The 22,550-nt window shown below is 44.9% G+C and overlaps 1 protein-coding gene across 3 annotated transcripts in view; it reads right to left on the bottom strand.

Annotated features, from left to right (window-relative positions):
* LOC121570344 (netrin-G1-like) overlaps positions 1-22,550 on the bottom strand; it is a 217,913-nt gene that overhangs the window by 25,050 nt on the left and 170,313 nt on the right. For all 3 annotated transcript variants that reach the window (XM_045221423.1, XM_045221424.1, XM_045221425.1), the window contains exon 5: positions 5,141-5,167. In XM_045221423.1, the coding sequence (XP_045077358.1) occupies positions 5,141-5,167 (27 nt within the window). The remainder of the gene's footprint in view (positions 1-5,140; positions 5,168-22,550) is intronic.

The raw sequence follows: 22,550 nt of genomic DNA, 5'->3' as shown, positions 1-22,550 counted from the left end.
ATGGCTGATAGTTGTGGTGTAACCTCATAATTACATACAACTCTGTATTTCTCTGATGGGGAAATACTGGTGGTGTTTGGTGGTTGTGGTTGGTTGGGGGATGGAGCGGTTTTGAGTCAAGCAGAGGCAGAAGGAAGGTCTTGTTACTTATTCTAGTATTGTAATCGTTTACTAAAGCGACACTAAGTCTCTGTGTTGCAGTGTCCTTGACCTCAGTGTGGTTGTGTAGTCATGTGATCATTAGTGTCCAGTGGTGTCACAGCAAGCTAACTTTAACTACCGTGTGATTGGATAGTGAGCCGTACTGTGTGGGGTGTCTAATCATTTGTAATACATTCAGTTTGGTTAAAGATAAGGGTAATGCGTTTGCGATAGGGGGTTTGGGTATGCATGCAGACAGGCACACAGACATACAGTTAATATATGCTGTAGTGTTTGACTAAGTTACTATCCAAACCCTCTCTGTCACAGCTCCATAACTGATAAAGTACGTAGAATGTCATGTCAGTTCTAAATAAGTTGTTCATTAATAATAATAATGGCCAACATCCAATATCGTCCGGCAAGTTATTTTTTGTAAGTATTTAGGGAATTTTGATTGTTTTTTTTTTCCCCACCGATGGTCAAATCGTTGTTTTCAGTTAATATAAATATACAAGAGAAAACGTTCTGTAGAGATATTGACCTGTAACCTTGATGGGAGGTTCTGCTTTACAGGAAAAGGAGAATTTGATTAGAAACATTAGAGCATTAGTTCTCTAACAGGCATCACATCTGTAGTTCTATTCATTATTAAGTTGGGGAGAATTCAGGTAAGCCGCTCTACATGGGAAGTGACACATTATAATAAATGCTGCTCTCATAATGACATGAAATCTTGCAATCTTGCAGAGCTCAGATTTCTTTTAAAATATATATAAATGTTGCTTTAATGGCTGCATTAGGGCGATTCTGTCTGGCTTAATAAACTTAATAAAAGTAAACAAATAATGAAAGTACTTTCAAACAACAATATGAAAAAGTGCAACGTTTTCTGTTTCGGGGGCAGCTCTATTCTATTTTGGTTTGTTTTCTGTGTTCCAGGACATTTAGCCGTGTTCTGTTTGGTTGCTTTTTTATTTTAGAGAACATAGCTACATACCCACGACTTCAATTTGGTTTCACTCAACTTCATCCCTGGTGTGGCTACAGAAGCAAAACTGGGTAGTGTTTTACTGGTGTGGCTACAGAACCAAAGCTGGGTAGTGTTTTGTGTTGTGGCTACAGAAGCAAAACTGGGTAGTGTTTTACTGGTGTGGCTACAGAACCAAAGCTGGGTAGTGTTTTGTGTTGTGGCTACAGAAGCAAAACTGGGTAGTGTTTTACTGGTGTGGCTACAGAACCAAAGCTGGGTAGTGTTTTGTGTTGTGGCTACAGAACCAAAGCTGGGTAGTGTTTTGTGTTGTGGCTACAGAACCAAAGCTGGGTAGTGTTTTGTGTTGTGGCTACAGAAGCAAAACTGGGTAGTGTTTTGTGTTGTGGCTACAGAACCAAAACTGGGTAGTGTTTTGTGTTGTGGCTACAGAACCAAAGCTGGGTAGTGTTTTGTGTTGTGGCTACAGAACCAAAGCTGGGTAGTGTTTTGTGTTGTGGCTACAGAACCAAAACTGGGTAGTGTTTTACTGGTGTGGCTACAGAACCAAAGCTGGGTAGTGTTTTGTGTTGTGGCTACAGAACCAAAGCTGGGTAGTGTTTTGTGTTGTGGCTACAGAACCAAAGCTGGGTAGTGTTTTGTGTTGTGGCTAAAAAACCAAATCTGGGTCGTTTTTTTTGTGTTGTGGCTACAGAACCAAAGCTGGGTAGTGTTTTGTGGCTACAGAACCAAAGCTGGGTAGTGTTTTGTGGCTACAGAACCAAAGCTGGGTAGTGTTTTGTGGCTACAGAACCAAAGCTGGGTAGTGTTTTGTGGCTACAGAACCAAAGCTGGGTAGTGTTTTGTGGCTACAGAACCAAAGCTGGGTAGTGTTTTGTGGCTACAGAACCAAAGCTGGGTAGTGTTTTGTGGCTACAGAACCAAAGCTGGGTAGTGTTTTGTGGCTACAGAACCAAAGCTGGGTAGTGTTTTGTGGCTACAAAACCAAAGCTGGGTAGTGTTTTGTGGCTACAGAACCAAAGCTGGGTAGTGTTTTGTGGCTACAGAACCAAAGCTGGGTAGTGTTTTGTGGCTACAGAACCATAGCTGGGTAGTGTTTTGTGGCTACAGAACCAAAGCTGGGTAGTGTTTTGTGGCTACAGAACCAAAGCTGGGTAGTGTTTTGTGGCTACAGAACCAAAGCTGGGTAGTGTTTTGTGTTGTGGCTACAGAACCAAAGCTGGGTAGTGTTTTGTGGCTACAGAACCAAAGCTGGGTAGTGTTTTGTGGCTACAGAACCAAAGCTGGGTAGTGTTTTGTGTTGTGGTGGTTAGGGGGTGTAGAGATAGACAGTCAGCATTTCAATGCCTACAAGCCTGCTCTGAATTAACCATACAGACCTGGCCCTAAGTCAGTCAGTCAGTCAGTGTGCCCTTTATGTGAGTCCCACCCACAGACAGACAGACAGACAGACAGACAGACAGACAGACAGACAGACAGACAGACAGACAGACAGACAGACAGACAGACAGACAGACTATGTAATACACTCCCCACTAGGGTTCTGAGAGTGCTGCCATGGTCTGGCTAGATGTCGGGTTTGGGAGGATCTAGGGAGGGGGTATGATGTGTGTATGTATATGCAGTATGTATATCTATGGAGAACATGCATGCAGCACACATTTAGAGAATTGGCCATGCACAGGCTGGAGACAACACTGAACTCATTCAGCTCTCTAAGGTTAGGGGGTTGGGGTGGAGGTAGGGAGGGTGTCCACTTGGTTCCATGCTCTCTAAGGTTAGGGGGTTGGGGTGGAGGTAGGGAGGGTGTCCACTTGGTTCCATGCTCTCTAAGGTTAGGGGGTTGGGGTGGAGGTAGGGAGGGTGTCCACTTGGTTCCATGCTCTCTAAGGTTAGGGGGTTGGGGTGGAGGTAGGGAGGGTGTCCACTTGGTTCCATGCTCTCTAAGGTTAGGGGGTTGGGGTGGAGGTAGGGAGGGTGTCCACTTGGTTCCATGCTCTCTAAGGTTGGGGGGTTGGGGTGGAGGTAGGGAGGGTGTCCACTTGGTTCCATGCTCTCTAAGGTTGGGGGGTTGGGGTGGAGGTAGGGAGGGTGTCCACTTGGTTCCATGCTCTCTAAGGTTAGGGGGTTGGGGTGGAGGTAGGAGGGTGTCCACTTGGTTCCATGCTCTCTAAGGTTAGGGGGTTGGGGTGGAGGTAGGGAGGGTGTCCACTTGGTTCCATGCTCTCTAAGGTTAGGGGGTTGGGGTGGAGGTAGGGAGGGTGTCCACTTGGTTCCATGCTAATTTCTGATGTCAAATATCTCTGAATTTTCATAATAAACTGTTTGTTATTGTTTGGATCAAATTATACGTTTATGTTAGTTTGACCTCAGTTGTGGTAACAGTTGTGGTTCAAAGTTCAGCGCCAACTAGCGAGTTCATTTTACCACCATAGTGTCACTTGTAAATATGCTGATACCATTGTAAATGTTAAACATGGCAACGTCCCAATACTTATAAACAGCTTCCTTTTGCTGTCTTCTTCCCTTCATGAATGTTGACATAAAATGACTCGGTAGGTCTGATGGCCATATTGCTGTAAGTTATCTAGTCCTAGTTATCTAGTTATCTAGTCCTAGTTATCTAGTTATCTAGTCCTAGTTATCTAGTCCTAGTTATCTAGTTATCTAGTCCTAGTAATCCAGTTCTAGTTATCTATTCCTAGTTATCTAGTTATCTAGTCCTAGTTATCTAGTTATATAGTCCTAGTTATCTAGTTATCTAGTCCTAGTTATCTAGTTATCTAGTCCTAGTAATATAGTACTAGTTATCTAGTCCTAGTAATCTAGTCCTAGTTATCTAGTCCTAGTTATATAGTACTAGTTATCTAGTCCTAGTTATCTAGTCCTAGTTATCTAGTCCTAGTTATATAGTACTAGTTATCTAGTACTAGTTATCTAGTCCGAGTTATCTAGTCCTAGTTATCTAGTCCTAGTTATCTAGTTATCTAGTCCTAGTAATCTAGTCCTAGTAATATAGTCCTAGTTATCTAGTCCTAGTAATATAGTCCTAGTTATCTAGTCCTAGTAATATAGTACTAGTTATCTAGTCCTAGTTATCTAGTCCTTTGGATATCTGCAGTCATGGAGATACAGCCAGGACTTAAGGAAAAGGAAACCATCCAAACACTAATGGGATGCTGTCCATCTGAGCTGCTTTTCGTCTATCGATTTCCCCCCAGTAGAGGGGGTTCTAGCTAGATAAATAGATTGATGGATGGACTGATGAGGAATGGGCTGGGGCACTTTGACTTGTTCAATACTTATGTGAGTCGGAAATGACATCCCCTATTCCCGACATAGTGCACTACTTTTGACCAGAGCCCTATGGACCTTGGTCGAAAGTAGTGCACTACAGTATATAGGGAATAGGGTGCCATTTGGAACGTACCCTTGGTGTGTGTGTGTGTGTGTGTCTCCTGTTATTACCCTGAGGTGCAGTCCCAAGATGGCTACTATAATAACTGAAGACTACGTCTCTAGACGTCTCTCTCTGTACTCCAGGGGCCACTGGCTGCAGCAGACGATACTCAATATTGAAATGACCTCCCTGACATTATCCCACCACTGAGGTCGGGGCAATTTAATAAACTCTATATGCTATTTATGTATAATGCATAGGGGAGAAAAACCAATGGTGTTTTGTATGCATACTCAGGTGTCTGGCTGCTATCTAGGCTTAACTTGTTGAAGGTGAATTAGTCCAACTCCACTCACAGCCTTCCAGACAACATGGCAGAAAGCTATTTCCTTCAGAGAGGGGGGAAAAAAAAGTGTATTGAACTAACCCTGGCATAATGAACACGTCCTAATAAATTATGACTGATCCTTCACCTAATGAATAATGGAGTACCTAAATCAGAAATGAACATTTAAAACCACGTGGACTTTAGGGACGGATATGATCAGGCATAGTAAAGCAGAAAGCAGTTTCTGTGAGCGGTTTAAGCTTTGGATTCATTTACTTACTAACTGGACCAATGTTACTGGGGATACCTGAAAGAGAAAGACAAAACAGTTGACATTGGGAAATTAGTCATTTACATTTCATTCTACTTTAACAAATTGTATATTGCAGTTTAGGACATTGTTTGTATTCATTTCAACACAATGAATGTGATCTAGTAAACAGAATATAAATATGAGTGTATATATATTTATATATACAGTATATACATGTAAATATGCACGCATGCACACCAACCTCCCAGCAGCAGATAGACTAGCGGTTAAAGCATTGGGCCAGTAACCGAAAGGTTGCTGGTTCGTATACCTGAGCTGACAAGGTGAAAAATCTGACGTTGTGCCTTTGAGCAAGGCTCTTAACCCTAGTTTGCTCCAGGGGCACCGCACTACCCCTAATTTGCTCCAGGGGCGCCGCACTACTATGGCTGAGCCTGTAAAACAACACATTTCACTGCACCTATCTGGTATAAGTCAAAACACTTCACGTGCACAAACTGGTTGAATTTATTTTTAGGTGGAAAATACATTGGATTTAAAAAAAAGTTATCAATGTAAACTGTTGTCTTGAGGGTGAAATTTCAACCACAGGATTATGTCACCATTATAACCAATTTTCAACATAGATAAACCTTGTATAAATGTTTTGAATTTGTACCTTTCAAACAACGTCAGACCTTCAACCTTATTTCCACTATCAGAAAAAAACAGCAGGCTGCGCAGCACCTCCTACTGGAGAGTCGATCTATCCATTTCGTCTCCCATCCAGGATTTTCAACCAAGCCCAAACCTGCTTAGCTTTGATATTTGTCACTTACTACTACCAATATGCTATCATGAGAATGATTATTGAGAGATCTCTTAAGAACTAAATATATTCACTGTTGCTATCGAAGTCATTCCAAAGAGTAGGTTTAACAGAGCAAATTAAATGTAACCATACTTTATAAGTTATATATCATCAATGATACTATTTAGGCCTATATAGAATTTACAAAGTCACCAACAGCAATTTTTTTTCAATTCAACCCAGGATTCAACAAAAAATAACAACACACATTGGCCTAGGGCAGGGGTATTCAACAAAATTTAAAAAAGGTCCAGTTAGAGAAAATGTTTTGAAGCAAAGGTCCAGAAGATCATAATGTCTAACAATTTAGTGGTATATATATTTAAGTAGCCTAGTAGTTCTGAATGTAATCAATAACTGACCGTCTAATCAAATTAATTCAGTACAATTCAAAACTTGTTGACAATATTTATTATCACGAAACATAGAACTGAACATTAGGGTTGTCCTGACTAAAGAAATTCTTAGTCGACTAACACTTATATGAGTTTGTCGACTAATCGATTAGTTGATTTAATCGACAGAGCTGTGCAAGACTAGAAAAGCGCAATATAAATGTAGTTAATTAACCATCTGTAAAACTGAGTTTCTCCGAAATTAATCCTGCAAAAGCACCACTTTAAATCTCGTGTTCACCAGAAATGTTCTCATAAGTTACTTGGAAATGAGTAATTAAGCATGAATAAGCATAAAAAATGACTTATCGACTAAAGAAATCTTAGTCGACTAAGACCAAAACGACCGATTAGTCGACTAATCGACTAAGAGGGCAGCCCTACTGAACATATATGTATGACTGTAGATATGTACAATGTGCTCTCATTAATTAACTAAATAAAACTAGGGCTGCATGTCAAAATAAGAGAAAATAAATAAAATGTGAAAATTGTGCATTTTCAAAAAAAGTGCTTAACTTCAGAAAAATAATATAAAGGGAGGAAAAAGTTTGAATTTCCCTTTTCTGTTTCACATCTTGACTCAACAGTCTCAACCAATTTTACAAATAATAAATCTCAACAGATCTTAACAATTGAACAGTTTTAGAGTATCACTTTCTTCCCCTCATATCCCACTCCACCATGTTTTTGCTCAGTGAGAGAATTGAGCTTTAGCCTGTCTTGCCAGAATTTTAAACCTGGGCTTGAATGGAGTCAGGGCCATTCTCATACACATGTGAAGGTGCTCATTGGTGAGCCTGGAACGATATTTAGTTTTAATTATGTTCATTGTGGAGAAAGCTGCCTCGCAGTTGTATGTGGAGCCAAACATGGTCAAGATGTATAGGGCTACTTTCCTCAGACCCGGGAAAGCAGTCTCAGGGACCATTTGGAACCAGAAAGTGGAAGGGTCAGTTCTTACAAACTGCTCTTTCCAGGGCCACATCTGCTTGGAGATCAACCAATTGCATCTGGAGAGCCCAGCATTTACCCATTTAAAGTGCTGTGTGACTTCCTTTGAGAACCCCCTGACATCTGTGATCAGAAATGGGTTCTGAATGAACATGGTGAGCTGCTCTCCAAAGCTGAAGCTGTCAAAACGGTTGCTGAAGTTTACAATCAGCTTATCAATAAAATCAACAAAAGAAGACAAATCTCTCTGTCCCTGAACCTGTTCCTGCACTGCTGGGAAGTGTACACAGTCTCCCTGCAGGTCTTCCTTGAACACTTCAAGTTTCCTCTGAAAGGAGCGAACAGCTGTCATCAGTTCACAAATTGAATTGTCCTTGCCCTGTAGCCTCAAATTCAGTTCATTCAGATGTGACGTGATGTCAACCAAAAAGGCCACATTATCCATCCATTTCTCATTTTCTAAAAAGAGAGAAAACTGTGTTGCCTTCTGACTGCTTAGCTCTGCCAAAAAAGATGCTAATTCCTCCTGATGGACCAAAAGCGCTCTAGCACCCTGCCTTTGCTGAGCCATCTCACATTGTTGTGCAGCAAAAGATCATCAGCATTGGCATCAACTTCTCTGAGGAATTCCCTAAGCATGCGATGCTGGTAGGAAGAGGATGCCCTGAGAAAATTTATCATTTTCATCATTGTATTCATCACCTCAGCATGCTCATCTGACAGGGAGGCACAGAGGACAGATTGATGAATGATGCAATGGTAAGATAAAAGCTCAGGATTGTCCCCTTTCAGTCTTGCTACAGCTCCTTTTTCTTTCCCTATCATAGAAGGGGCTCCATCTGTGGTTTTGAAACCACTTGTTTTGGCTCTATTCCTCTTTTTGTTAACATCTCCTTAATGGCCAGGTAGATATCCTCTCCTCTTGTACTGGTCTGAAGGGGGAGTGACACCTAACATGTCTTCACAGAATGTTTTCTGGGCTGTGTTGAAAAAACCTGGCAAACACTAACAGCTGAGCATTGTCACATATGTCAGTGGACTCATCCACAGCTAAGCCTACACATGGTGCCTTATGCATGGCTTCATCTAGCTGGGTTAGCACATCCTGAGTTAATATTTCACTTTTCTTTGTGGCAGATGATGCTGACATGGGAATTTGCTTTATTTTATCACAAAGCTCATTTTTTTGTTTTCCCTCAAGTAGTGTTTCAGCTACTGCACTCATGCATTCTTTGACAACCCCTCCATCTGTAAATGGCTTTTTGTGTTTACCCAAAATCCAAGAAACTCTGAGGGAACACTCAAGAGCACGTTGTTGGGCAGTGAATGTGTTGCTCAGGATCCTGGTGGAGTCTGTCCATTCTGGATTAAATGCTCTGTTTTCATTGTCCACTTTTCTTTTTTTTGGAGAGTGCCATTTGTTCCTTATTTTCTCTAACTGTTACCCTTTTTCTGCCTCACTCGTCTGTTTCGCTCCCTTTCTCCGTCTCACTCATATTTTCGTCAACTTTCTCCGTCTCACTCGTATTTTCCTCAGCTTTCTCCGGCACACTCGTCTGTATCTCTCCCTTTCTCCGTCTCATTCGTCTGTTTCTCACTCGTCTGTTTCGTTCCCTTTCTCCGTCTCATTCGTCTGTTTTCGCTCCCTTTGTTTTCTACATATATCGCTATCTTTTTAATCCGACTTTCTTTCCTTGGTAACTTGCCTCTAAAACTCTCATCTGTCTGCACTGTAGAGTCCCAATGTTTACCGCCAGGAATGCAAAGACTTCATTGGCTGAGTGGTATCACGTGGGATCGCTTAACTCACTGCAATTGGTCGGTGAGTTTCCTCATTCACAAAACGAGTACCGTAAAGACTACAAAAGCTGTGCATATTAAAATAGAAGCGCCCGTCAGGTTTTAATTCATAATCTTTTGTTTTGGTCCGGGTCCGTATGGGACGGCTTCTGGGTCCGGATCCGGACCGCGGTCCGCCTGTTAGTGACCTATGGCCTAGGGTTTCAAGCCTTAGTTTAGTTCAAATGTAAATCGTTAATATGTTGGATTCACGTCTCCATCTCAACCAACTCATAGGAATAGGGCTAAATCAAATCAAACTTCATTTAAAGTTTGATTAGATACTAAATCTAATCAAACTTTAAATGTAGTTTGATTTGATTTATTCCTAACTTAGATTTTTGGTTGAGATCGAGACGTGAATCCAACATACCAATTATTAATTTGTAGACAAACCGGATGTTGAATTGTGTCTTGGTTGTCATGTAGTACTTTTTGCGTTGACATTTTAGCAGATGCTCTTATCCAGAGCAACGAGGGTTAAGTGTCTTGCTCAAGGACACTTTGACAGATTTTTCAGCTAGTTTGCTCGGGGATTCAAACCAGCAACCTTTCGATTACTAGGCCAACACGCTTAAACGCTAGTGCCACTGACTTATTCTGGCTTTAATACCAGTTTGTCTACAAATTAATAATTTCTATGTTGGATTCACGTCTCCGACTAAAACCACAAATATAAGTTAAATAATAGGATTAAGCCAGTGGCTTAGATTAAACTAAGCGTTACACAGTAACACACTTTAAATGGTGATATTTGGTTGCGTTGTCAACCGAACACAATTCAATATTACTATACAGTAAATAGCATAAAGTTAAGGGTATCTTACAAACTAATATAGGTCTAACAGTATTTATTCATCCTTAAAATAAGTAACATCCATGGCCACATTTTGAGGTTAGCCTACTGTAGGTTAACTATAAATGTCTTCTTATGTGATCATATAAAGCGTGTTCGAGATAGCATGCAAAGGTCGCAGGTCTGCGGAGATCATCACAATTGCTGTAATAATCTGTCAGAATCTCAAACAGCATTGATCATTTGCACCATGTACTTTTAATGTAATCTCAACTACAATCCAGGTCATTTGGTTCTGATATTAGACGGAGCACAGTGATAACGCATTAAATTGTTGTATAAATACAACATATCTGACATTGTATTCCCATTTGAACTTTATGGTGCTTTTAAATGGTTGAAAGCGCAGTGATAACGCATTTTGATGACAACTACACCAAATATCAGACCTTGTTTTTCCATTGGAATTTGGTTGTGCTTTTAGATGATTGAAAGCATAGTGATAACACACTGGGAATTCAACAAACTTCTGCCTGTATTTTTGAGCGGATGAATAAAGGTTGAAATCTCATTGATCAACGTCGCAACCAAATATGACCCACATTTCCACGATGAAATTATGTGGTTTGCCCAGTGGGTTGCTATGTAGTTGACAGTAGACTTCTTATCGCGATCTCAGTCTGTCGATGCAACCGACCGACTGTTTGATGTGCCAGCCCTGCTCTGAACTGATACCAGCCCCGCTCTGATCAGATACCAGCCCCACTCTGAACAGATACCAGCCCCACTCTGATCAGATACCAGCCCCACTCTGAACAGATACCAGCTCCGCTCTGATCAGATACCAACCCCACTCTGATCAGATATCAGCTCCGCTCTGAACAGATACCAACCCCACTCTGATCAGATACCAGCCCCACTCTGATCAGATACCAGCCCCACTCAGAACAGATACCAGCCCCACTCTGATCAGATACCAGCCCCGCTCTGATCAGATAATAGTCAGATACTGTAGACACATCCCCATGGCGACCAGATCTTTCACACAACAGGCTATTGGCCCTGCATAGATCTCAGATTCTGACTGAGCTATATAGGCCTGCATGGTGGCAGGCTGCTGAACGTGACTGACTGAGTCTAAAAAGTCCTCATCATTCCAATTCTCTGTAAAATCTCACAATAGTAGTAATTATGCGAGAAATGGGGGTGGAAACGCTTTTATGCGCAAATATTTATATAATAACCATCATATCGAAGTAAACTTGGAGTCACCCGATGACATGTTGTGTGGTCCTCCCACTACGACTCGGAAAAGTTAATTTTTATTAGGCTACAGATGAAATAAGTTACGATGAACTTCACAGGGTGGTGAAAAGTGCAAGGTGATGAGCTTTTGATGCTCCTTTCCAGTAAATATTGAGGGTTTTATTCTGGTGAGATGATGATTGATGCTTGGTTGCCGTTTGACAAATTAAAATAATGTCACTATTTTGTCCGTTATAATCTCATCATGTAGGCTTTACCCGGACTGTATCTGCGAGCTGTTGGCTAGAGTGAACGTGCCAATACCAAAGTGGGCACAATCGTTATATAATGCACATTTTATTTGACCTAACCATCAGTAGAGTTGAAAGTGCGATGGAAACCCCTTTAACTGTGCTAGCAAACCAGTCCTGTAGCTTAGCATCCGCTTCATCTGACCACTTCCGTGTTGAGCGAGTCACTGGTACTTCCTGTTTGAGTTTTTGCTTGTAAGCAGGAATCAGGAGGATAGAGTTATGGTCAGATTTGCCAAAGGGATGTATGTGTTTCTGTGTGTGGAGTAAAAGGTGATCTAGAGTTTTGTTGCCTCTAGTTACACAGGCGACATGCTGGTAAAAAATGAGGTAAAATGGATTTCAGTTTCCCTGCATTAAAATCACCGGTCACGAGAATTACCGCCTCTGGATGTGAATTTTCTTGTTTGCGTATGGCCTTATACAGCTAGTTGAGTGTGGTCTTAATGCCAGCATCGGTTTGTGGTGGTAAGTCTACGAAAAATATAGATGAAAACTCTCTCGGTAAATAGTATGGTCTGCAGCTTATCATGAGGTACACGCAAAAACGTGACACTTCCTTAAAATTAGAGATTGCGCACCTGTTGTTGTTAACACACTCCTTCCCCCTTCGCCTTAACCGAGGCTGCCGTCCGGTCTTGACAATGCATGGAAAAACCAATGCCTTCGGAAAGTATTCAGACCCCTTGACTTTTTCCACATTTTGTGACGTTACAGCCTTATTCTGAAATTGATTAAATCGTTTTTTTTCCCTCATCAATCTACACACAATACTCCATAATGTCAAAGCAAAAACAGGTTTAGACATTTTTGCAAATGTATAAAAAATTAAAAACATTTACATAAGTATTCAGACCCTTTACTCAGTACTTGGTTGAAGCACCTTTGGCAGCGATTACAGCATCGAGTCTTCTTGGGTATGACGCTACAGCTTGGCACACCTGTATTTGGGGAGTTTCTCCCATTCTTCTCTGCAGATCCTCTCAAGCTTTGTCAGGTTGGATGGGGAGCGTTGCTGCACAGCTATTTTTAGGTCTCTCCAGAGATGTTTGATCGGGTTCAAGTCTGGGCTCTGGCTGGGCCACTCAAGGACATTCAGAGACTTGTCCTGAAGCCACTCCTGTGTTGTCTTGGCTGTGGGCTTAGGGTCGTTGTACTGTTGGAAGGTGAACCTTCGCCCTAGTCTGAGGTCCTGAGCGCTCTGGAGCAGGATCTCTCTGTACTTTGCTCCGTTCATCTTTCCCTTGATCCTGACTAGTCTCCCAGTCCCTGTCACTGAAAAACATCCCCACAGCATGATGCTGCCACCACCATGTTTCACAGTAGGGATGGTGCCAGGTTTCCTCCAGACGTGACGCTTGGCATTCAGGCCAAAGAGTTCAATCTTGGTTTCATCAGACCAGAGAATCTTGTTTCTCATGGTCTGAGAGTCTTTAGGTGCCTTTTTGCAAACTCCACGTGGGCTGTCATGTGTCATTTACTGAGGAGTGGCTTCCGTCTGGCCAATCTACCATAAAGGCCTGATTGGTGGAGTGCTGCAGAGATGGTTGACCTTCTGGAAGGTTCTCCCATCTCCACAGAGTAACTCTGGAGCTCTGTCAGAGTGACCATCGGGGTTCTTGGTCACCTCCCTGACCAAGGCCCTTCTCCCCCAATTGCGTGGCGCGTGTAGCTTGTTGTTGGCCAATCATAAGTCATCAAAGCGGCAATATAATACAGTCATAGAGCCTGCGTGTGTGGCAAAAGTTAGGAGATATCTAATCAATGGAAGACTGAATTAAAATGACGGGATTAAAAGTTAAAGGAAAAGGCTACAATGACCAAGAGCTACTTAATATTCTGAATGGAGTTGTTGTTACACTGCAGCCTCAATTAGCCTAGCTAGCTAACGTTAGCATTAGCTTAACTAGCTTCTCCCGGTTTGATGCAGTCAAGACAGGTACTAAGTAATCATATTGGGTGATAAATAACGAGTCGGCTTGGTTGGTTGCGGTCTCTCATCTCTCCCTCCCTCCCTGCTGGCGTGTCACTTGCTCACAGACCCCCTCCTGCCTGCTAGAGCGGCACCTCTCGCACCCTCCTTTTCGCGCCTTATCACCTCCGGTTAATAAAGTAGCTTAAAACATTACTTTTCTTCCTTCACTCGGATCGGACTGGTCCATTTTGGAACAACTTTTTAGACCCGTGAAGACCTCTATGCAGAACGTCCAGAGCTGCCGACTCGTTGAAGTAGAAATTGTCATCCGAAACGTGGTTGGTGATCGCTGTTCTGATATACTGAAGCTGTTTTTGGTTATAGGAAATAATGGCGGTGACATTACGTACAAAAAAGTTAAGCTCAGCGGAAAGAACACACCAAAAAATAGCAGAATTGTTCAGGAGCCCATAAAACGGCTGCTATACACTACAACGACATCTGTTCCATCATTCTCCTTCCCTCTATGAAGGGAGGTCTGCGTGACATAATGTGTCTGTGTGTGTCTTTGTGTGTGAGTGTGCATGTGCGAGTGTGTGTGTGTGTATGTGTTTGTGTGTATGTCTGTGTGTATGTCTGTGTGTGTGTGTGTGCGTGCGTGTATGTCTGTCTGTGTGTGTGTGTGTGTGTGTGTGTGTGTGTGTGTGTGTGCGTGTATGTCTGTGTGTGTGTGTGCGTGCGTGTATGTCTGTGTGTGTGTGTGTGTGTGTGTGTGTGTGTGTGTGTGTGTGTGTGTGTGTGTGTGTGTGTGTGTGTGTGTGTGTGTGTGTGTGTGTGTGTGTGTGTGTGTGTGTGTGTGTGTGTGTGTGTGTGTGTGTGTGTGTGTGTGTTGTCTGTGTGTGTGTGTGTGTGTCTGCATCTCCACACACGTGTTTGTGTGCAAGCAAGGCCTGGCCGGACATATGCCATCGATCCACCCCAGATTATATAATCTCTCTTGCACTCTCTTTGATTCCTGCTTGACAGGAATAAACAGGAGCCAAATGTATGACCTATTGGAGAGGTGTGGGGGGAGTGGGTAGGCAGGAGGCAGGAGGTGTTGGGGGAGTGGGTAGGCAGGAGGCAGGAGGTGTTGGGGGAGTGGGTAGGCAATAGGCAGGAGGTGTTGGGGGAGTGGATAGGCAGGAGGTGTGAGGGGAGTGGATAGGCAGGAGGTGTGGGGGAGTGGATAGGCAGGAGGCAGGAGGTGTTGGGGGAGTGGATAGGCAGGAGGTGTGGGGGGAGTGGGTAGGCAGGAGGTGTGGGGGGAGTGGGTAGGCAATAGGCAGGAGGTGTTGGGGGGAGTGGATAGGCAGGAGGCAGGAGGTGCTGGGGGAGTGGGTAGGCAGGAGGCAGGAGGTGTGGGGGAGTGGGTAGGCAGGAGGCAGGAGGTGTGGGGGGAGTGGGTAGGCAGGAAGCAGGAGGTGTGGGGGGAGTGGGTAGGCAGGAGGCAGGAGGTGTTGGGGGAGTGGGTAGGCAGGAGGCAGGAGGTGTTGGAGGAGTGGGTAGGCAGGAGGCAGGAGGTGTGGGGGGAGTGGGTAGGCAGGAGGCAGGAGGTGTTGGGGGGTGGGTAGGCAGGAGGCAGGAGGTGTTGGGGGGTGGGTAGGCAGGAGGCAGGAGGTGTTGGGGGAGTGGGTAGGCAGGAGGCAGGAGGTGTGGGGGGAGTGGGTAGGCAGGAGGCAGGAGGTGTTGGAGGAGTGGGTAGGCAGGAGGCAGGAGGTGTTGGGGGAGTGGGTAGGCAGGAGGCAGGAGGTGTGGGGGAGTGGGTAGGCAGGAGGCAGGAGGTGTGGGGGAGTGGGTAGGCAGGAGGCAGGAGGTGTTGGGGGAGTGGGTAGGCAGGAGGCAGGAGGTGTGGGGGGAGTGGGTAGGCAGGAGGCAGGAGGTGTGGGGGGAGTGGGTAGGCAGGAGGCAGGAGGTGTGGGGGGAGTGGGTAGGCAGGAGGCAGGAGGTGTTGGGGAGTGGGTAGGCAGGAGGCAGGAGGTGTGGGGGGAGTGGGTAGGCAGGAGGCAGGAGGTGTGGGGGGAGTGGGTAGGCAGGAGGCAGAGAGATAGATGAACACAGAACAATAGGAGACTGAGCCTCTGGAGGCAGACCACCTGAGAGGGAGAGGACGCCAACCAGAGGACACAGCAAAGGCAACACACACACACTCACACACGCATGTACACATGAATGTACACTTGCACACACGCTCACACACACGCACACACACACACACACACACACCTTTTGATGGCATATAGGGGATACCTTCAGAAAACGTTGTACATCTTAACTTAAAACATTTTATTTTTCTCCTACCAGACAGAAGAAAAAAGTTATTTATGTAGCAGACATTGTACTTTTGACAGAGGACAGACAGACAGACAGACAGACAGAGCTACAGACAGGGAGAGAGAGAGAGAGAGAGAGAGAGAGAGAGAGAGAGAGAGAGAGAGAGAGAGAGAGAGAGAGAGAGAGAGAGAGAGAGAGAGAGAGAGAGAGACATGTAGGTGTAGCTGAGGTAAAGCTATATGGAACCCCTGGTGGGTCATGGAATAAACAGATTTATATTGTATATTTATTTCAACTCCAGCTAAAAAGAACATCAATTTGATGAATTAATGGTTATCAATACAACACACACGTTCAATCTTTCATTTCACACAACTAAGGGTATCCATCCAACAAACCTTTCTAAGGGTATCCATCCAACAAACCTTTCTAAGGGTATTCATGCAACAAACCTTTATTTTCCAGGCTTACGACCAGAACAGCATTACCTGTCAATGTAATTTTTCTCCATAACATACATTTTCAATCACCATAATTTCCAATCCCCTTCACCTGCCCATCACCCCTTTACTGGCCATAACAGAATACAAATGTATACCTACACCACATGACCAAAAGTATGTGGACACCTGCTCGTCGAACATCTCATTCCAAAATCATGGGCATTAATATGGAGTTGGTCCCCCCTTTGCTGCTATAACAGCCTCCACTCTTCTGGGAAGGCTTTCCACTAGATGTTGGAACATTGCTGCGGGGACTTGCTTCCATTCAGCCACAAGAGCATTAGTGAGGTCGGGCACTGATGTTGGGCAATTAGGCCTGGCTCGCAGTCGGCGTTCCAATTCATTCCAAAGGTGTTCGATGGGGTTGAGGTAATGGCTCTGTGCAGGCCAGTCAAAGTCTTCCACTGTGATTTTGACAAACCATTTCTGTATGGACCTCGCTTTGTGCACAGGGGCATTGTCATGCTGAAACAGGAAAGGGTCTTCCCCAAACTGTTGCCACAAAGTTGGAAGCACAGAATCGTCTAGAATGTCATTGTATGCTGTAGCATTACGATTTCCCTTCACTGGAACTAAGGGTCCTCGCCCGAACCATGAAAAACAGCCCCAGAACATAATTCCTCCTCCACCAAACGTTACAGTTGGCACTATGTATTGGGGCAGGTAGCGTTGTCCTGGCATCGCCAAACCCAGATTAGTCCGTCGGACTGTCAGATGGTGAAGCGTGATTCATCACTCCAGAGGCTGCTCAGCCATGGGAACCCATGAAGCTCCCGACGAACAGTTATTGTGCTGACGTTATTTCCAGAGGCAGTTTGGAACTCAGTAGTGAGTGTTGCTACGCGCTCCAGCACTCGGCGGTCCCGTTCTGTGAGCTTGTGTGGCCTACCACTTCGTGGCTGAGCCGTTGTTGCTTCTAGGCGTTTCCACTTCACAATAACAGCACTTACAGTTGACCGGGGGCAGCTCTAGCAGGGCAGGAATCTGACGAACTGACTTGTTGGAAAGGTGTCATCCTATGACAGTGACACGTTGAAAGTCACTGTGCTCTTCAGTGAGGCCATTCTACTGGCAATGTTTTTTATATGGAGATTGCATGGCTGCATGCTAGATTTAATACACCTTTTAGCAACGGGTGTTGCTGAAATAGCTGAATCCACTAATTTGAAGGGGTGTCCACATACTTTTGTATATATAGTGTATATAGAAACACAGACAGACAGACACACATATACATATATATATATATATAAATATATATATATATATATATATATATATATATATATATATATATATATATATATATATATATATATATATATATATTTCTGTACATATATACACATTTATATTTGTGTGTGTGTGTGTGTGTGTGTGTGTGTGTGTGTGTGTGTGTGTGTGTGTGTGTGTGTGTGTGCGTGTGTGTGCCTCCATCTCTCCATTAAGCTCCATAACAGAATCAAACTGTGCAGTATCACACAGGAAGAGCCATTAGGGTGCTTGCGTTTATGGAGTGCTCCATTGATTTTTATGATCTCCGCTTCTGTCTCTTAGAGGTCACTCGTCTGTTTGATGGGGAACATGATCTGTAAGGGCGTGGTGAGTGGATGTGTGTGTGTACATGCGTACACACACATCCCGGATGCAGGCACACATGCACGCACGCACGCACACACGCACACACACACACACACACACACACACACACACACGCACACACGCACACACGCACACACGCAGACCGCACACCGCAGACACACCCACCCCCCCACACACACGCACACACGCACACACGCAGACACACACACACACACACACACACACACACACACACACACACACACACACACACACAACAGTAGAACATAAGACCATGTGCCAAATACAAAGTCTCAAGCTGTCCTCTACCTACTACACCCCAGGGATCACTGTCCCTATCGTATGATTGGCTGGATTAAATCTGTTCCAAGCGGCTCACTGGAGGGCCTGTCTGCCATTTAACCACCCACTGAGTGCGTGTTTATGGTGGCAAGCTCTTTTTGAGCTCTTTGTTTTACCCTGACTGGTTTTTATTTGTGTCATTTCAGTGACAGTAGAATGTCTGTTTGTGTCATTGCAGTATGAATGCTAGTATAATGCCTGTTTGTGTCATTGCAGTATGAATGCTAGTAGAATGTCTGTTTGTGTCATTGCAGTATGAATGCTAGTAGAATGCCTGTTTGTGTCATTGCAGTATGAATGCTAGTAGAATGCCTGTTTGTGTCATTGCAGTATGAATGCTAGTAGAATGCCTGTTTGTGTCATTGCAGTATGAATGCTAGTAGAATGCCTGTTTGTGTCATTGCAGTATGAATGCTAGTAGAATGCCTGTTTGTGTCATTGCAGTATGAATGCTAGTAGAATGCCTGTTCATATTTTTGTTCATGTTCAGTGTAGAATGTCTGCGAGCCTCATTGTGTTCTTCTATCCAACAGAAGCCCATCCTGACTTTCACCAGGTCTCATCTGTTCGTTCCTGTGTCCACCTGGATCATCCTCAACAGTTTATCTTCTGCATTTACTCTGCAGGCAAAGTTGGTAATTACTTTCCCTGGATGCCATCGTTTCACAGCAATCCATCATCATCCTCTCTCTGTCTCTCCAGCACGGGCAGTACGGTGGAGACAGGCATCGGTTTGGATGGAGGGAAGTTTGCCGATCCGTGCCATGGAAAAAGCACTATACGTAATTTGATTGAAATCCTCTGGAGCCGAATTACAGCCTGCCCCCAGCCTGAACACTTTCAACACTCGACCGCCTCCATCTAAATGTCTTGTGGGGAAAAGGGAGGATAGATCTGTATTGAAGGTGGCAAGTGTTAAAGTGTCTGTGTGCCAAGTTCGGAGGCACAGTTAAGATTCCGTGAATGAGGCACACAGAGATGGAATCCTGAGACGGAATAAACTAATATTTGAAAGTAAGATTACCGTCACAGCTGTCGGAAAGGCAAAGTAAACAAGCCGGGTCTCAGGGGGGAAGAACCAGCATAAAACAAAAACAAAAGACAGAGCAAGAATGAAGGGAGTGAGACATGAAGGGAAAGAGAGAGAAAGAGGGTGTGTGGAGGCCACAGAGGAAGCAAGAGAGGAAAAGTGAGAACATGGGGAGAGAAATAAAAATAAGAGGTATAAAGAGGGAAAGAGAATGCAGAGAGAGACAGAGAGAAGAGAGCAGATAGAGAGAGAGAAGAGAGAGAGAGAGAGAGAGAGCAGAGAGAGAGAGAGCAGAGAGAGAGATGAGAGAGAGAGAGAGAGAGAGCAGAGAGAGAGAGAGCAGAGAGAGAGAGAGAGAGCGAGAGAGAGAGAGAGAGAGAGAGATAATGAAATGATAATACAGGATCAGCAGAGAGGAAAAATAATAAGAGCATAACAACATGTGAGGAAGAGAGGAAGAATAGGAAGAAGAGGAGGAGGAGGAGGAGGAGGAGGAGGTTTGGTATATTATTTGTATTTTATTAGATTAGTGTTTGGATATAGAAATAGGGAGCTATATAATGACATGATGCAGGGAGGGAGGGAGGGAGGGGGGAGGGATGAGGGTATGGAGGAGGAGGAGGAGGAGGGAGGGAGGTATGGGGGGAGGAGGAGAGGTGAGGGAGGGAGGGAGGTAGTGGGAGAAGGGGGAGGGAGGGAGGTAGTTATGGAGAGAAGAGGGATGGAGGGAGGTAGTGGGAGAAGGAGGGATGGAGGGAGGTAGTGGGAGAAGGAGGGAGGGAGGGAGGTATGGGAGAATAGTGGGAGAAGGAGGGAGGGAGGGAGGTATGGGAGAAGGAGGGAGGGAGGGTATGGGAGAAGGAGGGAGGGAGGTAGTGGGAGAAGGAGGGAGGGAGGGAGGTAGTGGGAGAAGGAGGGAGGTTAAGGGAGGGAGGTAGTGGGAGAAGGAGGGAGGGAGGTATGGGAGAAGGAGGGAGGGAGGTTTGGGAGAAGGAGGGATGGAGGGAGGTAGTGGGAGAAGGAGGGAGGGAGGGAGGTATGGGAGAAGGAGGGAGGTAGTGGGAGAAGGAGGGAGGTAGTGGGAGAAGGAGGGAGGTAGTGGGAGAAGGAGGGAGGGAGGGAGGAAGGAAGTGAGGGAGCTCAGGAGGGAAGGATACAGGGAGCAGAGAGCTCTTCTCTGCTCCTCTCTGTCCAGACAGGAGGGCCACCTAGGCCTTTAGATATGAGTAATTACAGTATCCATGGTACCACTCCAGAGACACCTGCTGCAGACACTCTTCATTATAGCAGCTAAAGCTCAGGGACATGCTGGGCTGGCTGCTTAAACAGGGTCAGACTGCATTCAACCATTGACAGCAGGCTGCAGGAAATATAATACCATGCAATAAGTGCTGTATTATGTTCTAGTCACTGTTGATCTGTTGAAGAGGGATATATCCGACTGGGTGAGAACATCCACATTTACTTCTGTATGTTGGTTGACTTGTTTTGACAGAGTTCTGTATAAATGTACACTAAAATGAGGAAAGTGTGTGTGTGTGTGTGTGTGTGTGTGTGTGTGTGTGTGTTTCATATTCTCTTGGTGTCATCATGCTGAACGACACCATTGGTTTCAAGGATGAAAAACAATGCTGTGACACCAGGTTCTTATTCAAACATTTCAGTTTGTGAGTTGCAGAATCCAGCAAGCTTCTAATTATTTCCTCCTACGGTGACTGTCACCTGGTCCAGATACAGACGACAGCTGCTCTACATGGCTGGGTTCTGTGACTGTCACCTGGTCCAGATACAGACGACAGCTGCTCTACATGGCTGGGTTCTGTGACTGTCACCTGGTCCAGATACAGACGACAGCTGCTCTACATGGCTGGGTTCTGTGACTGTCACCTGGTCCAGATACAGACGACAGCTGCTCTACATGGCTGGGTTCTGTGACTTTCACCTGGTCCAGATACAGACGACAGCTGCTCTACATGGCTGGGTTCTGTGACTGTCACCTGGTCCAGATACAGACGACAGCTGCTCTACATGGCTGGGTTCTGTGACTTTCACCTGGTCCAGATACAGACGACAGCTGCTCTACATGGCTGGGTTCTGTGACTGTCACCTGGTCCAGATACAGACGACAGCTGCTCTACATGGCTGGGTTCTGTGACTGTCACCTGGTCCAGATACAGACGACAGCTGCTCTACATGGCTGGGTTCTGTGACTGTCACCTGGGTTCAAGGCTAGTAAGTTCTATTATAACACATACACACTATCTGTTACAGCTACATAACTACTGTTTCTCCTCAACAGAGCCCATTGTATGGAATAGGGTAAAGTTGCCCCTAGACACTGATATTGGGTCAGTTTAGCATTTTCCCCAACCAATGGTTAAGGTTCGGATTGGGGGAGGGGAAGTTGATCTGCACATAGGGAAACTTCAACCCCAGAACCAAATTGTACAGTACAGTGCATGATCTCCATGTTACGGATCAGGCTTGGGCCAAATCTTCCTAGATCCTGTTAGATCTTTAGTCTACTTTACTTCAGGCAGGGAAGCCTACTGTAACAGAGGGTCATTAAATGTTAAACAGCTGTCAAATCGATAAGACACATAAAAGCTGATATCATGTTCGTGGGCTTCGGCTTGCCTTCCCCCATTGACCAGGGTCTATTTTCGGCTTGCCTTCCCCCATGGACCAGGGTCTATCTTTGGCTTGCCTTCTCTCATGGACCAGGGTCTATCTTCGGCTTGCCTTCCCCCATTGACCAGGGTCTATCTTCGGCTTGCCTTCCCCCATTGACCAGGGTCTATCTTCGGCTTGCCTTCCCCCATTGACCAGGGTCTATCTTCGACTTGCCTTCCCCCATTGACCAGGGTCTATCTTTGGCTTGCCTTCTCTCATGGACCAGGGTCTAAGTCACAGAGGAGAAGGAGAAGAACCCCTACAAATCCACCCGGGGATGTGTGTGTGTGTATGTGTGTGTAGGTGTGTGTGCGCATGTGTGTGTGTGTGTGTGTGTGTGTGTGTGTGTGTGTGTGGGGGGAAGTGTCTCTCTCTCTATCAAAGGGATGTGGCTCTCTCTCTGTGTGTGTGTCCATCCATTGGGGACTCATCTGCCTCCAACAACTTTGATCTGAGCTAATTTAAAACTCCTTCCCAGCTAGATGTGAAGGTTTACATGTGGTGGCTAATCCTGGAAAAACCTGAGGAATTACAGATCAGAGGTGTGTTCGATACGATCGAGGTGTGTTTGAGACGACCGAGGTGTGTTCGATATGACAGAGGTGTGTTCGATACGAACGAGGTGTGTTCGATACGACAGAGGTGTGT

The sequence above is a fragment of the Coregonus clupeaformis genome, chromosome 7 (genome assembly GCF_020615455.1).
Source record: "Coregonus clupeaformis isolate EN_2021a chromosome 7, ASM2061545v1, whole genome shotgun sequence".
NCBI lineage: Eukaryota > Metazoa > Chordata > Actinopteri > Salmoniformes > Salmonidae > Coregonus > Coregonus clupeaformis.
The sequence above is the reverse complement of the archived record's forward strand: the minus strand, read 5'-3'. Positions and strand labels throughout refer to the sequence as shown.